The sequence below is a fragment of the Capsicum annuum genome, chromosome 2 (assembly GCF_002878395.1).
Source record: "Capsicum annuum cultivar UCD-10X-F1 chromosome 2, UCD10Xv1.1, whole genome shotgun sequence".
Taxonomy (NCBI): Eukaryota; Viridiplantae; Streptophyta; class Magnoliopsida; order Solanales; family Solanaceae; genus Capsicum; species Capsicum annuum.
This window is the reverse complement of record NC_061112.1, coordinates 152063268-152080672: the sequence shown is the minus strand read 5'-3', so window position 1 is coordinate 152080672 and position 17405 is coordinate 152063268. Positions and strand designations below refer to the sequence as shown.

General features: G+C 30.2%; 1 protein-coding gene and 2 non-coding genes across 3 annotated transcripts; 2 read left to right on the top strand and 1 right to left on the bottom strand.

Moving 5' to 3' along the window:
• The first annotated feature begins 968 nt into the window (after window positions 1-968).
• On the top strand, window positions 969-1067 carry LOC124896443. Its single transcript, XR_007052806.1, has one exon. It is a non-coding gene; the product is annotated as a small nucleolar RNA snoR1 (small nucleolar RNA).
• A 136-nt stretch (window positions 1068-1203) lies between these two features.
• Window positions 1204-1347, top strand: LOC124896449. Its single transcript, XR_007052812.1, has one exon. It is a non-coding gene; the product is annotated as a small nucleolar RNA snoR77 (small nucleolar RNA).
• Window positions 1348-1805: 458 nt separating this feature from the next.
• On the bottom strand, window positions 1806-6550 carry LOC107860648 (cinnamoyl-CoA reductase-like SNL6). Its single transcript, XM_016706075.2, has 5 exons — window positions 6172-6550; window positions 5446-5627; window positions 4010-4195; window positions 2462-2615; window positions 1806-2378 (listed from the first exon to the last, which is right to left on the bottom strand). The coding sequence occupies exons 1-5, from the start codon at window positions 6434-6436 to the stop codon at window positions 2077-2079; spliced, it is 1089 nt and encodes a 362-aa protein (XP_016561561.2). The 5' UTR covers window positions 6437-6550; the 3' UTR covers window positions 1806-2076.
• Between the last annotated feature and the right edge of the window lie 10855 nt (window positions 6551-17405).

The following is a 17405-nucleotide window of genomic DNA, read 5'->3' as shown; positions in this document are numbered from 1 at the left end:
AAATGTAGAATACAGCTAAGCATCTTTTTCATCAGTTTATAAAATAATACACTGTTTATCTGCTTATGTGCAGATTTTGTATCAATATAATAGACCATCTCCCACCCCAAGGACTGGGCTTCTTTCTTTTATTAAACCAAACTGAGAACAAAAACAACATATATAGTACTACTTTAAATATGAGATAGAGAGGCTATTTTTAATAGAGCTCCAGCTCAAAATAAAATAATTTAAGATAAGGAACAGTAATAATAAAAATATTAAAAGAAAAAGGTATATAAACCAAACTGAGAAAATGAATATAAAAAAGATCTCACACATTTGAAGGTGCTGGACGGTCGCCACAACAAGTTTACTTTAGCTGAGTCTCAATTATTGATGGTTCGAGTTGAATTTAGGCGAGTTAAAATAAAAGGGTTAATAATTCATTCAAAAGTTATTTGTGTTGAAATGAATTAAAAGATGAATCATAATTCAGTTTGCTCAAACTTCACTAAGCCTTAATTTCTTTATCTGTTCTTTTACAGTTTCTTACTATCTAATAAAAAAAATTCTTTATTATAAATCTAGCATTTAAAAAAAAAAAATAAAATTTGACAAGATTTCTCGTCGATTAATTTTGAGTTACCTTATTCGATGGGGAATGAAGTGAAACTGAAATGGACGTTTAACAGCACAAATATCCAATTTTGGATCACCATTTAAGTTGGGCCTGCATGTAACTTGTAAGTTGCTGGACCAGCATAGTGGCGTTTGGGCTTGGGCTGATATAACCATGATGAGGGAGGGCCCATCAGGAAGGTGAAAAACCCTAATTTGCAGCTCAGCCGTAGTGGTTCCCGTATAAGTACATACACCAACTTGTTCTCACAACAATGTAAACTACTGCTTTGTTCTTTGTCAGACATTAACAGCTGAGTTGTTATTTGATTTGATTATATTCTTCTTTCCTTTGTTTAGTTTAGAAGGGTGATGATGATGGTGCTTATTTATTTCTGACACCTCTTGTATGAGAAGAGCCTTCAAATAAGGTCTTCGCTGAGCATATTAAGCAAACTATCTGAGCCTTTTCCTCTTTTCTCTTTTCAGCATCTTCTTATTTTGTCTATGAGTTAGGAGTATGAATTGCGTATGTTCTATTCTCGAAACTTCGAGTATGTTATAGTATTGTTTGTCTAAATTTGGGTATCTGAGTAGAAATTCAGGCAGCCCCCTTTTCTTCCTATAAAATAGGAGATGGGAAGGGAGGTGTTAATCTACTCGTATATTAAACTGCTTTTGCTCTTCAGATTTGCTGAGATTATTACTACTAATCTCTGAAGCTGGTCTAGTAAGCTTTAGTACATTCCTTTCTTTCTTAATTTTACAGTTATTTCCTGGATTAGTCTTGAATCAAATGACAAAAAGTACTAGAGAAGCATTATGAGAAAAGTACTATTCTAAAACAGATTTGGAATAGTACCTTTTGTTTTTATGAGAATCATCTTACTCCTTAACACAATTTGGAATTGTTTTGGTTTAAAATCAGAATACTCTGTAATTATAATATGATTAGATTGGATAAGCATTTTCGCCCTCTATATTGGATAAGTAATGTTGATTTGATAATCCCATTTTTTAAATTCATATAGATATTAACCCATCTGATCCCTGGAATCGAACTCGTTTTTCTTGATCGTATAAAAAGTTACATAATTAAAAAAATTATTTACCCCGTACTCGTTTTAAAATTAAGGACGAGAATAAGTCAAGCGTATACCTAGCATCGTACTTCGCTACAACATCTGTCCCTACTAATTGGTTAATTCAATCACCAAAATATCTAAGTGTGTTTACTTTAAATCAACGTACATAAGTTCTTTTCATGAAATGCACATGATTCCGCGGATAAAGAGGAAAAAGTGCAGTACATCATTAGTACACCACTTGTGCAAAAAGAGTCCTTTTCACTCATTAACGCTAGAATTCTCAAGTAGATGTTGCCAAAGCTAGTAATTAGGAAGAAATAGCCTCCTTAGCTTGTGCAATCTACATTGAAAATTCGATGGAGGCATGAAAAGAATTGATTTGCGAACGCTAGAACTCGGTACTACATCTATGTACTGTAGACATTAGGCGACAAAGCTTTGCATTTGACAACTTGATGCTGTTGGAGGAATTAGTCGTCGAGTTTGACAGTATCGTTCTAGTAGGATCTACTCCCGTCTCTCTGGCTAATTTTTCAAATTCCTCTTCGCTCCTAATCACTTGATCAAAGCTAATGTATCTGCTGCCACACGTTGTGTTTTTCATCTCTTCAAACACCAGTACATGTTGTACTGCTAATCTGTTAACATCCACTGTCGCCAAGAGTCCATTTCTAAACATTTCTTGAGCTCCTGCACATCACATAACCGATATAATAGTCCCAAAAAGAAGTGTTTATTAGCTTCATTTAGATGATAAGAAAACTACAAACCACCTTTAAGATATGCAATGGTCGGTGTTGAATTCCTGCTGATGAAATCAGGACCAGTTACCAGACCAGGACAAATAGAAGCTAGTTTGAATCCACTCTCCTTAGCTACGTTCCACGCTGCTCTTTCTGCCTTTAGCTTGCCCAAGGCATACCATAGCTGCAAATTTTCGTTCGAGTACAATGTTACACACGAACAGCACTACTAGTGCTGATTATGTACAAGTAAAATAAAGGGGGGAAAGTTCCTTTTAGTCATGCAACTTGCCAAGGAGCTGATAAGGTAGTGTAGTGGAGGACTACTAGTTGCTTCATTATTATCTTGACGATTATAACTAATAAGTTCAATGGACCAACCATGTAGAGAAGATTTACCTATAAAGCATTTGCTTTTAAGATAACTCTAAAAAAAGCAATTATATAGCTCAACTTTTTATACTGAGTATTGATTGGTCAACTAATAACTTGTTATAATCATTTAATTACACTAATAATATAAAATAATGATTGCTAACTTTTTATACTAAGTATCGATTGGTAAACTAAGAACGTGTTATAACCATTTAATTACACTAATAATATAAAATAATACTAATAAATTAAGCGATGAGTACATATAACATTATGACTTTTATGTCATTTTCTTCTTCTTCTTTTTTTTCCTCTTTGCAGTGGGATAGTGACTTATTGCGCAATGGCTGCTACAATTTTTTATCTTTCAGATCATGTGTAATATTTGTTAATCGACCATTCAACGAGTCTGTGTTGGGTTGACCCACAAATTCGAAATATCTAATTTAAGGATGGAGGACCACTACCTCCATACTTTCTCGGAGGTAGTGGTATGGACTGCGTATATTTTATCCTCTTCAGACCCCACTAGGTGTAAATATACTGAGTTTGTTGTTGTTGAGGAGTGTCAGTCATGTCGTGCTCACAGCCTCCATTGCTCTTATCCTAAGTACTAATTATTTAAGCATTGTATGATATTTGTGTCTTATTATGTTGGACAGTAAGGTTGCATTAGGTGATAAATAACTTAATACTCATCGGTCTATCTTTATTTGTCTATGTTTGACTTGACACATCTCTTAAGATACAATAAATAAAAAAATAATTTTACTATATCTTGTCTTATTACTAATTAATTTTTACTTCTTGTTCTTATATTATGTACTTCTAGATTGTCTATCTTGAGTCAGAGGTCTATTAGCAATAGCATTTCTATCTCACTCTAAGGTAGTTGTACGAAAAGTTATTAAATACAACATCTTTACCTCACCATGAGGCAGTTGTTCGAACTGCGTACACTTTATTCTCCCTATTTCCGACTTTGTGGCAATATACCGGGCATGTTGTTGTTGTTAATTTTACTATATCACCTCTAATAATTATAATTCATCTAAATATTGAAAAATAAATAGTATTTAATAACAAAGAAAAAAAATAGATACAAAATGATAAACTATTTCTTGATTTTTTCTATACGAGACAAGTAAGGTTGGATAACTATCTATAATATATTGGACAAGTAAAAGCAAACCGGAGGATTACCTTCTTGTTTATGCAGATAGATTCATCACTCCAGCAATCCTGATCAATTGTTGTTGAAGAGTTGATATCTTTCCATACACAGGCTAAAAGTGAGGATGTGAGCACGCAATTTCTGACTGAAGGTGTTATTGCACATGCCTGAGTCACATTCTTGGTTACCAAAACTTCTATTTCAGCCATTGATTTCTACATAAATGAGTAACAATCAAGAGTTAAAGACTTTGCCTCCAAAATTAAAAAACAGGACCATATGAGTAAGTACCAGAATGTTAGGCAAGTGCGTAACAAACATTACATATGATGAACCGTCAGATATACCTAAATGACTAAAATCTCTAAATACGGTACTTTTTTTTTCAATAATATTTGTCTATTATACTAAAAATATTCATTTTATTCTTACTATTAAATACTAGTTATTATTTTTTAATACGTGACAAGTCAATAACAGACAATTATAGTTAGAAGGAGAAAGTCCATGTTCTCATTTTGACTTTTCGTGTAAGCCTTTACCTAAAATATCGCTGTAGACATGGCAAGTGCAATTTGTATTTGCCAAACGAAAAGCGCCAATAATTAATGAGATTTTTACACGGTATAGTTTATGGTAATGTTAGCTCATCTTTGATCAGACTACTGTGTGTTGAAATGGGTCATATATGAGATAACGATATATTTTTTTTTTGTTTTTTATTCGGTATTCGATACGGTGATGTCTCACAGTGAATTGCAAATAAATTCCGATTTGTTTTTTTGTTTTATATTCAGTATCCGATACGGTGATGCCTCACAGTGAAGTGCGAATAAATTCTGATTTGTTTTTTTAGTTTTTTATTCAGTGTTTGATACGGTAATGCCTCACAGTGAAGTGTGAATAAATTCCGATTCGAGTCAGAAAATTTCACATTGTGGTAGAGTGTTTCCTAACAAAGGTAACTCCGTATTCAGAGAGAGTCGAGCTCGAGATTTCTAATTAATAACGAAGAAATACCACAACCCCCGATGTGAACCTTAGAATCTACTCTCTCCTCATTATAGCTCATTATAGTAGTATTATAATCTATTCCAGTTGATTGGACACATGGTTAAAAAACTGAAACTTATAATTAAACATGTCAACGTCTATATTATTAAAATTTATGTGAATTTTTTTTTTCCAAATAAATAAATACATGAAAATGTATATGATGAATATACAATAACATTTCTACATTTACATCAGTTTGGTTTCAAACACCCGATGCGAATAGTCATTTACCTCAAAAAGGAATGGCAATTTTTTTCTTCATTAGAATTAAGAGAAGAAAGGGAATTGCATCATGCACGTTTAGTACTCAATTTTGATTGTTACTATTAACATAATCACAAGAAATGCGTTTCACTGTTTTCTGGTGTCATAAATTGTGGGGAACAGTACTTAATAAAGAAGGACTTACTGTATATCCAGATAGTCCAGCAGGGTCCACGAAGGCAGCAGTGTGGAAGACGCCACGACAACCGTTAAACGCCTGCGATAGGCTTTCAACGTCATTCAGTCTCGCCATTACTGCTTCCACAGTTTTCGTTGACTGTCGCATTTCACCGGAAATTTCCATCTCTCTTAGCTTCTCAAGATCCTCTGCACTTTCAGCACATGTCAGGAAGAAGTAGATTTTGAATTGAGTTTATACATATCCTATCAGTCACGAAGTCAGAAAAAGGATCCATGAACTGATCATTTAGCAATCCAAAACACGATACCAAAGAACATCTAAAGAGTAGTAATTCAAAATTAACTATAATTAATAACCAGCTCACTTTCTTAATACTGTGTAGTCTATTCAATAAGTGGAATTCACTAGCTATCCGCTGTCAGGCAGAGCACTCAGAGTCGGAAAAGGGTAATAACTTATCAAATCTGTTTTTATCTAATAGCACACTATTATATCAAATGACAAAGACATCTTCGAACCGTGCTTTTTCTAATGAAATAAAAATTGGATTCATGTAATCTGAGAATCTCTTTTACTTTCAATGAAACAAAACAAAATTCAAATCAGTGATCAAATGGAAATCCGCGGTTCCAGTATAAATAAAAGCTATAAGAATGGTAACAAGCCTTGATGATTGAAGCACCGTAAATCGATGTCAAATAGCCAAATTCATTAAGAAAACGAACGAACCTTGTTTTTCGACGATGACTCGTACAGAGTAGCCACGGAGTAGTAGCTGATTGACGATGGCGATACCGACGAAGGATACGCCACTGGTAACGCACACTTGCTTCTCTTCAAGCTCACGGTTCTGTTGAACTGCCGATGGCAATTGCCCTCTGTTTTGGAATTCATCGGCGGCTTTCGTCCGGTGAACCGCCGCGTTAGCTAGCAGCATCCGGCGAAATTCCTCGATTTCAATCCTTTTGGTCTCATCAGGGCACACGATTCCCATGATTGCAATTAGTAGTTTTGTACCTTTAGCTTAGTATAAGCTACTGAGTACTGACAAACTTCGGTACTCTATGCTATTTATAGGTAGATAGATTAAGAACTAATGAATTTTTTTAATCTATATCAATATCTATAATTTATAGTAATATATAAAAAGTTTGAAAACCTTATAAAAGTGATGTGAACTTTTAATCCTTCACAGTTCATAATAGATAAAATTATTTTTTTACTATTTACTTAAATTATTATTTAATTATTTTAATAATATTAACTATAATATTGAATCCCTAAGAAGAATTTGAAAAATTATATCTAAACTCCTAAAATTAAGGAATACGTGTAGTAGCTTATTATTTTGGGATTTTTTATTCTTCTATAGTTGATAGTTATTTATGGAAAAAAAATATAAATTTATCATATTTAGATAATTTCTTTGAAAAGATTTCGAACTTTTATAAATTGAAAATTCTTCTACAACAATATACCAGCATCTTCAATGAACATATGAAAAATTAAAAAAAAAAATTGATCTTAAATCATTCTTTATTTTTTGCTTTAGCATTATTTTTTACGTCAAGAAATATTTTTGTAATATTTATTTATTTTAAGATGCATTGATTTTGTAGGTACTTTGAAGATGGATGATGACAATAATATATATAGACAGCTGATGATTCGAATTTTGAAAGGTAATTAATTTCACGTAATAATTTTATTTTTGAATGATAGAAATTATTGTAGCTATTCATTCTTATTTTTCATTTAACGATCTTTCTTTATCTACTTTTATGATATGATAGATAGTTTATCAAACTTTACGATAAAGAAAAAAATTAGTATGATGAAAAGTATAGTTAAATTTAGTCGTGAAAAAAATTAAATAATGAACAAAGAGACACAACAAGAGACGGAGAAGAGAACGAGCGAACGTTTCTCCAAATGTATTCACAGTAAGAAAGAGTTGATAAGCGTTTCTCCAAAAGTATTCAAGAATAAAGTAAAAATTTAATATATCGTACAATCCTTGAGTCTATTTGGAAAGACATACGAAGCATGATGTTTGACTAAATTAAACTCACCTTTTGAGATTAGTTTTTTTTTTTTTTTAATAATATTTGAAAGGTGGAATTGAGAATATTCATTATTATATGAGAATAATTTCTCTTTTCGTTAAATTTTTTTCATCTCATATATATTTAACATTATTTGAATTAAGTAGTAGTGGTTGATAGATGTTGTCACCAAGGTAAGTTAAAGATGTTAGGCATTATGCTTCGATTCTGTTAAACATGCGTTAGAATTTCTCCACAAGTATTCACAGTACGAAAGTGTTCATAAACTTTTTTCCAAAAGTATTCATGAATGAAGTAAAACTTCAACATACAACACAATTCTTGGGTCTACTTAGCAGGACATACTAAGCACGAGGTTGGCTAAATTGAATTGCATCTTCAATATATTAAATTTTCACTAACCATTTGAAACTTTTGATGGTAAAATATATATGTGCTTACAATAAAATATATATTACGAACATTTTGCACTTCATTAAAAACCTTCATATTAGATAAAATCGTCTAATTTTAAATATTTAAAAATTATATGTGCGAGGCATGTGCGACTAAACTAGTAAACTAATTTTAGAGTTAGCAGCTCGTGCATGTATTTTGGTATTTTAATTTAATAAATTAATTAATTATTTCATTAAGTACGAAAAACACTTAAACATAAAATTAATATATTGATGGAAACCATATAAAAAAACATACGAGATTATGCTATTTTTATCCAATTATGATGTATGAAAAACTTAAAAAACAATAGTAAAGGTATTAGTGGTCGATTAAAATTGGAGCTGGAAGAAATAACTAAATACTAGTAAAAAAAAAAAAAAAGAGGATGAAGTATATTGAAAAGAAATAATGGCGCATCATGTTATTACCTAAAATTGTTTGTAAAATATTAGTTAAATTGAAGGAAAAATTACCTAAATACATAACATAAGTTTCTAAACTTCTAAAAATCTCCCCATTTTAAAAAAAATTACTTTAATTCCCAATATTTCTTAATTTTTGGTAAAATTGAGATACAAGTTAAAACACCCAATTACAAAAAAGATTTTTTACCAAAAATAACCCACTTCTCCCTCTTTGTACGCCACAATTTGTGGAACGGTTTCTATCCAACTTCTTCATTCAATTCAAAATTTGAATCAAGGTAATTTTCCTTCCTAAAATTCGCTTCAATTTCTTCTAATTGTTTTTACATTTTTTTTTTTCAAAAAAATTATTTTGCGCCTAAGTTTACAGAATAAAATTTGGGTGATTTGGTTGAGCAATTTCTTCGATTAATTATTTTTTAGGCTTCATTGGGATTTCGCAATTAGAAAGTATCAAAGAATCTCATGAAGTCGTTAACTTCGTTTCCGGAAGTTTTGATTATGAATTTGTTGACTTTGATGAAATAGATTAAAGCATAGAAATGATTCCCAAATTATGAAGAAGTTATGGCAAAAACATTCTAATGACAAAAAAAAGAAAAAGTGGTTCTAAGAAAAGGGGATCCAACAGTCCTGAAAGTAAAGCTCCCGCCAAGAGAAGAAGAATGTCGAAGCAATTTTCAGAGATGAACTTCCCAAGGTAATTGCATGTTCAGATCTATTAAATGTTAGGCCGAGATACATATTTTGGGTTGCATGATACGTTTAGAATTTTATTATTTATCTGTTTTTTTGTTGCTAAGTTATTTGTATCTTGTGTATTTTATTTTTTATTGAAATCAATATAACAAAATACAAGTTCATAAATACATAGATACATGTTAGGTGGACTCGTATATGTGAGTGATTATTAATGCTTTGATTTGTATCTAGTTTTGTTTAATTTTACTTACAGTCTAAATATAATAGATACATATTTTTATTTCTAAGATACATGTTATATTAACTTGTATTTGTGAGTTATTATAAGTGTTTTGATATGTATCTTGTGTTATTTAAATGGTATTGAAAGTAGAATTACACAGGATACATTTTCTCACGCTGAAATACATGTTGTAGAGATTAAAGATACATTTGTATAATCTTGTATCTAATGTATTATGTTCTTAGTGCTTTTATATATATTGTACTGCCTAGAGTAAACTTGTTGCATCTCAAATATTTTTTTCATTTTTATTTTTATTTTTAGGGATTGAATTACGTTACAAGTATATTATAACAAGTTAAATACATTGATAATGTAAAAATATTTTTATATTATTTGTTTATAAAAGTTAATTTAATCTTAAATCCTTAGACGGGGAGCTCCTGTGCATCCTAAATTCTACACATGATCAGACAGTAGTTAGACTAGCCTTCATTTTGTATTAGATACATAATAACAAAACATGTATCTTTCTGTATTAATATGTATCTTGTTCATTATCTAAAGCAATTGTCTATTACCCGCATTAATCACATTAGATACATAAAACATTTAATTTGTACCTCTTCCAGTTTTAATGATTACGGTAGGCTGATGTAACATATATTTCATTTGTTTGCAATTTGAACAACATTTGGATGTCATCATGTACTACTTGAGGAAGAAGTACAAGAACAAGAATTTTCCAAGCAAGAGATACACTATCACAGATTACTTTTTCAAAGTGTACATCGATAAGGCATATGTGAATTACTATGATGCTGACGCTGGCAACGAGCTTGCCACACAAAATGCATCTGCAAAGCCTGATGAGGTTGCTGATATGGAGATGACATTGATTAACACCATTAAGGGATTCAGTCCATGCGCAGGTCAGCCTTGGCATTTAGTTGATGAGGTCTTTGTCCCAATTAACTGTGATGTTGCCTTTCACTGAATATTGGCAGTCATTGCATTAAAGGATTGATGCATTCGTGTGTACGATTCAATGGCCACTTCACGAAAAAGAACACAAACAAGTGAGATTGAAAAGTTGGTTGTAATGATTTGTATTTACCTTCAATACAGTAACTTTTTTTAGCAAAAGGTACCAACTAACTGGACTGCACTGACATCCTACAAGGGAAAGACTGGACGTGATCCATTTCAAGTGGAATACGTATTTGATATAGCACAACAAGAAAGTGAAAGTTTGTACGTATTACATTACTTTTGGAGATGGTTTTATTAGCTTATAATTTGATATTGATTTTTCTAATTAAATTATTAATTTTTATTCAGGGATTGTGGTGTATTTGTAGTTGTATATGCCGAGTATTTGAGCGAGAGATTAGACATTCCATCTTCGGAAATTGATACTCACTACCATCGTCTGAGATATGCTAGTCTTTTGTGAAAGTACGGATCTGTAAAAGCAGATAATGGATACTTTAGTGAGAATGACGATCCACCAACGCCAAAGATGAAGTTCACACCAAAAGAAACCAATCATGTTTTGCGTATTCAGTTGCTATTAATTTTCGACTAGTAGACTATTAAAAACATTGTTGATGATATAAACTTTGATGATGTTAGTAGTGGTTAGACAAGCATACATTAAGTTTTTTTAATGAATAATTACTTCTATTTTGTATTAACATTTTAACGCAATGCTAAATAACATAAAGATATATTTATGTTATCGTTATGATATTTTTTCCATGCAATATACAGACATTGTATTGGATACATGTTTTACTGTATTTTATTATTTTATGTATCTAAAATAAAGAAAGATATATTACAATATAGGTATTAACCATCACAATATTGTCATATTATGTATCTACAACAGTTTTTTGTCATAGATAAGTCATGTTGTCTCTTGCATGCGTACCAAATTATATCATAACTTAATAGAACTAAGACTTAAAAATATTAACCTATTACATTTTACATGTGAAACAAATTATTAAATCTTGTATCTATAACTTTATATGAGATACATCTTCTCAAATTGTATGTATCTATTATAAGGAAACTATTTTACTATATAATCATAGTAACCAACAAATTATTACATTTTTATGTATCTACAACCCTTGTTATTAATGAAAAAAGATGTTCGACTATAACCTGCATAACAAATTCTAGCAGAACTTATATTATTAAATCTTAATAATATTGACAAATTATATTTTACAAACGATACATATTTGGTAAAATTGAATCTATAAATTTAATGGAGATACATACTATAAGAATGTATCTAATTTCTATCGTTCACTATGACAGAACTACTAATAGAATGTATAATAACATTGTCAGTTCAATATATCTAAATTTCTACTTTATCTGTCACGAAAAAATACACCATCAAAACATATATAACTAAATAACAAATTAACAAAGAATGTTGTTTATTTCGGTAAATGTCTTTTTCAAATTTCATAAAAAATCAAGAATCTTATCAACTAAAATGTCGAACAAAATAGATAAAAAATCTAGCAACATTCCAAGAAACTATTTAACGTTATTCATTAGTCAACTACATTTGTCACTCCTTCTTTGGAAAGAAGTTGCAAGTGCGTCTGTTGTGACCTTCATAACTACATCTTCCGCAACAATTACTGCTCGATGTCATTGTTTCACTTGAGTTCTTGTGCCTGTTTTTCTTTGGCCTTCCAGGTTGACGTTTGTATTTTGGTGGTAACATAACTTACCGAGATGATGCTTTAAATGTCCAAACGTAATCCTCTGAACGACATCGTAAGACATAACTGAATCAATGAAAACAAAACTTCAACTTTTTAACCTTGAGTTACTTTCAAACTGTATAATAAGACATCAATATATTCACCGAGATACATAATTAGACATCAATATATTCACCTAGATACAAGATGATCAAAACGTATCTTTTATAATAAAGATGTATCTCGACCAAATTAACATAACGTCATGACTAAAATACAACAAGAAACATAATTAAACATAACTTCATAAACGGAGATACAAGATGGGGCAAAATGTATCATTTTCATAACAAAATGTATCTCGGCGTGAAACTTGTACAACATGTATCTAGATAATTTTACAACATATATCTAGGACATTTTTATTATATATGTGAAACTAAAACACAACAAGAAACATAATTAAACATAAATTTATAAACTGAGATACAAGATGAGCAAAATGTATCATTTTCAGAACAAAATGTATCTCGACGTTAATAACATAAACACACAAAAAAATCTATAAAATAATCAAACATTAAATACAAAATTAAATTAACGTACACAAAATTAAAAACACCAGCTACATAAAAAAACATAACATGCCTTTTCTTGTCCGATCTTTTGGCATAGTAATTGAAGGAATGCTCAATTGCAAATCGCGTCATAACCAAAATGAAAGTACACTAGTCCTTGTAGATTTGCCCAACCATAACATCACTATGTTTGCAATCAGTAATGATCTTGTTTCCCTTGCTATCCAACAAAGACATAGGAGAAGTAGAATTAGATTTATAACTAATAATTTCTACAACTTTTTTTATGGACTTTCCAAACACATTACAGCACCAACTTTCCCATAAAAAGAAAAAAAAAATCCGAACTTTTAGCATAGTAATTGAAGGAATGCTCAATTTCAAATTGACAAATCAAATAAAAAAAATTGATATGTTTTCTCTGAACAAGAAGAATGAACATTTTTCAATTTCAAAAAGATAATACAAAAGTGTTTATTAGTTTTAATGTGGTGGAGTAATATTTTGATTAGCATAAATTGTGAGATTTCATTTTATTTTTTATCTTAATTAGTTAGATTAAATGTTGATTTAATGCAAACTAATCTATTACATCCCTTAAAACGGCTGATTTAGTTGATTATTATTTGTACCTATACTATGTATCTAATGTGATTAATATGTATCATCAGATGTCAAATGTTGAGATTTTAGGAGATTTTGAAAAAATTTAAAATTTTTAGTATTTATTAGTAAACATGTCGTTATATATGTAATTTTTACTAAATTGAATTGTAGAAATCTTTTATCCGCCATTATATTCTTTAATACATAATTATACAAGAGTAATATTTAAATTGATTATATATATATATATATATATATATATATATATATATTAAGATTTTAAATTTTTAATATAATTTAGCACTCATATATTTATATCTTTTTATATATTTATTTTATTAAAATTCTTCTCATATATTTCAGGAGTTCTTGATTTAACAAAATATTAATTGAAGGAAAATAGTAGAAAGATGATTTTGTCTAAAAATAATTTAATGAGCGACAAAAAATTCAAACAACATTCACACTTATAATATATTGTAGATGTAGATGTAGATGTAGATATGGATGCAAAAGCTTACTTGTTCGGGTCGTAGTACTTTTCATATAGGCATAATACATAAATAAGACCCTAAATTTGACACCAAATTATAGCTTTTACCTTAAACTTTGATAGCGCACAAATAGGACCTTTAACTATTCAAAACCTGAACAAATATGATCTCCGATTTTGCAACCTCAATGCGTGAGTTTTTCTTGCGCCTATGTGGAAAGGTAATCCAATCATACGATGCCAAGTCATTAAAAGGGTCGATTTGGAGGAACTTTTGATCGGAAGTCATATTTGTGCAGTTTTGAATAGTTAAAGGTCATATTTATCTTTCATCTGAAACGACGTCGTTTTGCTTTCTGTGTTAAAACGACATCGTTATTATTATTTTTATTTATTTTTGTTGTTTTATTTTTTTGTGTTAAAACGACGTCGTTTTTATTATTATTATTATTATTATTATTTTATTTATTTATTTCTATAACAGCAACACCTAATTTTTTTTTATTCAAAAAAAAAAGAACAGCCACTAGCAAGGATCGAACCTGCACAGTAGGTTGAAGGAAGCGCCCAAGAAGAGAAAATAACATCACTAGGTTATCTAAGTGTCTTGTTTCATGTTGTTCAACATTAATATACGTACATAAATATAGATTTTCTATCTTATATATACAACGTAATTTTTTACCGAGGGGGCTCGGGTGAACCCTATGGCAACCACGTAGGTCCGCCCCTGCGTTAACTTAATAACGTTAATTTAATAACATTTTAATAATGTTAATTTAATAACGTTTTATTAAAACTATAATTTTTTTTATTATTAGTATAATTTCATCTTTAATTTAATATTTAAATAAATTATATTTAGATATATTATATAACTTAAATTAGTCTTCTGCTTTATAATATAGATAGACACTCGCGCGATTTTTTCGTATGAGGCTGACCCACCTAATTAATAAATCTTCAATATTGCTCTTTTTCCGCAATGACAAGAGAAATTAGATGTCATTTTCATCTTTGAGCCAAAAATAATGAAAAAATAATAGTGAAAAGTCATTTAAATATATAAAAAGGAATTAGTAAGGGCATTACAGTCATTTTACCTATTTTTTTTATTGTTGAAACGCTTTGATTTTAAGCTTGACGGGTCCAGTTTTGCATGTTGAACACGCGTTTTGCCACGTAGGATCGGAGGTCATATTTGTGCAGTTTTGAATAGTTAAAGGTCATATTTGTGCACTGTCAAAATTTAAGGTCAAAGTTATAATTTGGTGTCAAGTTTAGGGTCATATTTATGTATTATGTCTTTCATATATATACATTTTAAACATGCATGGTGCACTATAGTGCTATTTATGCATGGATTTGGGAAGCATTGAACCACGAAAACTTATTATACACAATTTTACCTTACATTTTTGAATTGGCCCCCTCCCGGTCACATGACAATAATTTTACCAGTTGCTCTAAGACTTTCATTTAAGTTAATTATGAAATATTTAAATTTTAATTATAAAATTTAAATTGATTTAATTTAATTTTTAAAATTAATCGTATGAGTTTATCGAAAAGCGAATGCAATAACTAATTTTACGACAAAACAAGATACATTTAATAATTTTTAGAAATAAATATAAAATTTAAATCAAATCATCTATGATTGTGCTTTGTAGAATCAATGAGCGGTTCCGTTTTGCTTTCTTCTTTTGGCTCTTAGATGCATTTGTCACGCAAAAAGCACCTTTAACAATGTTTGGCATAACGGCTTGCATTTAATCTTAGCCAATTTTATTGTTTCTACTTTTAAAATTTAATTTCCTTAGCACTAAAAAGAGAGAATAATTAAGCTATAGTTTCGTTAAAATCTTTGATTCGGCCTATCAGGGCCGATGGTGCAGACATTAATTAAGGGTTAAAACCTACACATATTTGGTGTATGCATCAAACTAATAGTATTTTTTTTATCATAGTTAAATAATTAAATTAAGTAAAATATATGTTAATTAATCATGATTAAGTAACGTCTACTCTAAATTCAAACACATCGCATACATATATTGGTTTGGTGTATACACCGCTACTTATGTCAAGTATATTCTTGAAAAGTTGTTCTGTCCTGTTGAATTTTATAAAACCTTGTCCCATTTATTCCCCCCCTTCATTTTGCGATATTCTTTGTTTAAAGTGCTATTCTGTTTTATTTGTTCTTCATTTTTTATCTCTTTATTTCAGTTAGTGTTAATCCGAATCCCTTTTTTACTATTTATATATAGTTAACATTATTTTTTTTATGTATATACAGTAGAGGTTGAACCCCCTTCGGCTAGTTCGTATGATTACTTCTGAAACTCCTTAACGAAATTCTGGCTCTGCCACTGCTTGAACCCCTTAAGGTGTTCATGTAACACAGGTTGCAAAATTCAAGTTGTTCCGAAAATTCACTTAGACCCCTCAACTAAGGTTTGTACTTATCAGGTCCCTAACTCACCCAAATTTTGATCCAATCAAGCTTTTTTTGCCTACAAGGCACCCCGCGTACTATGTACTCGCAGAGGGCGCGTGAGGAGTGAAAATGCAGTTCATATGGCAAAATTTAACGTTAGATAACGTTACTTTGCCATCCCTTTCACTTTCTTTCTTTATTTAACGTAATTTCCTCATATTTTTTTCTTTCATTCCTCTCCTCCATAGCTCAATTCTCTAACAATTTCTCTCATCTCACTCTCAAATTTATCTCATAATTTCTCTTAAATTATTTTTTCTCTTATTTTCAATAAGAATGTCGCAAAATTTTGTTAATGTTGAGTCATCCGAGTTCTGTTATTGTTTCGAATTTTATCGTTTAAGAACTTCAAGGACTCCATCAAATTTAGATCGTAGATTTTTTAGATGTAAAGTTTCAAAGGTTTGTATCATTTTCACAGATTTTAGTTTTATTTTTTTGATGATTTTTTTATTATTCTACTATTTTTGTATTTTAGGAAAATGGTGGATGTGGATACTTTAGATGGATTGATCCAAAACCTTCAATTTCTGTGCATCAATATCCTAAGGTGGAATCGAGCTTGATGATTAGGTGCGAAGATGATGAAAATTCGTGTGATCGATTGAAGCAAAAGCTTAAAGACGTTGAACAAGGGAGACGTTGAGGCAATAACTCAAAAAAGTTAAACTTGAAAGGGAATGTGCTAAGCTTAAATTGAATAGACTTATTCTGTTTCTTCTCATTGTTCTTACTGTAAAGTGGTTATTTAATATGGTGTAAGGTAGTAGTTAAGTTTGCCTATTGAATAGGCAATTGAATATTGTAATGGTTAGTTTGCAGTAGTTGTTTGGTTAATTTAGTTTGTAATGAATTTGTAATGGTTAGTTTGTAGTAGTTGTTTGGTTAGTTTGTATCATTTTGACATGTTTAATGTGAATTGATTGACGTGTTTTGTATGACAATCACATTTTCAATTACTTTGTGTCTAGTTGTGCAACTACTAAGGGGTCGTTTGGTATGAAAACAAGTTATACCGGGATTAGTTATGCTGGGATAAGTTGTGATGAGATAAGTTATACTGAGATTAGTTATGCTGGAATTATTTTTTATTGAGTGTTTGGTTGGTTGTATTCAAAGTAATATGCATGGTATAATTTCTAGTAATAAATTGATTGATTACCAAAATACCCTCCATCTTATTTAACTTTT

Coding starts and splice junctions, on each gene's coding strand:
- LOC107860648 (XM_016706075.2), bottom strand. CDS start 6,436: ATGGGAATCGTGTGCCCTGATGAGACCAAAAGGATTGAAATCGAGGAA. Junction 5,628..6,171: donor AGTCATCGTCGAAAAACAAG/GTTCGTTCGTTT, acceptor CTGAAAGTGCAG/AGGATCTTGAGAAGCTAAGA. Junction 4,196..5,445: donor CTGGACTATCTGGATATACA/GTAAGTCCTTCT, acceptor TCATTTATGTAG/AAATCAATGGCTGAAATAGA.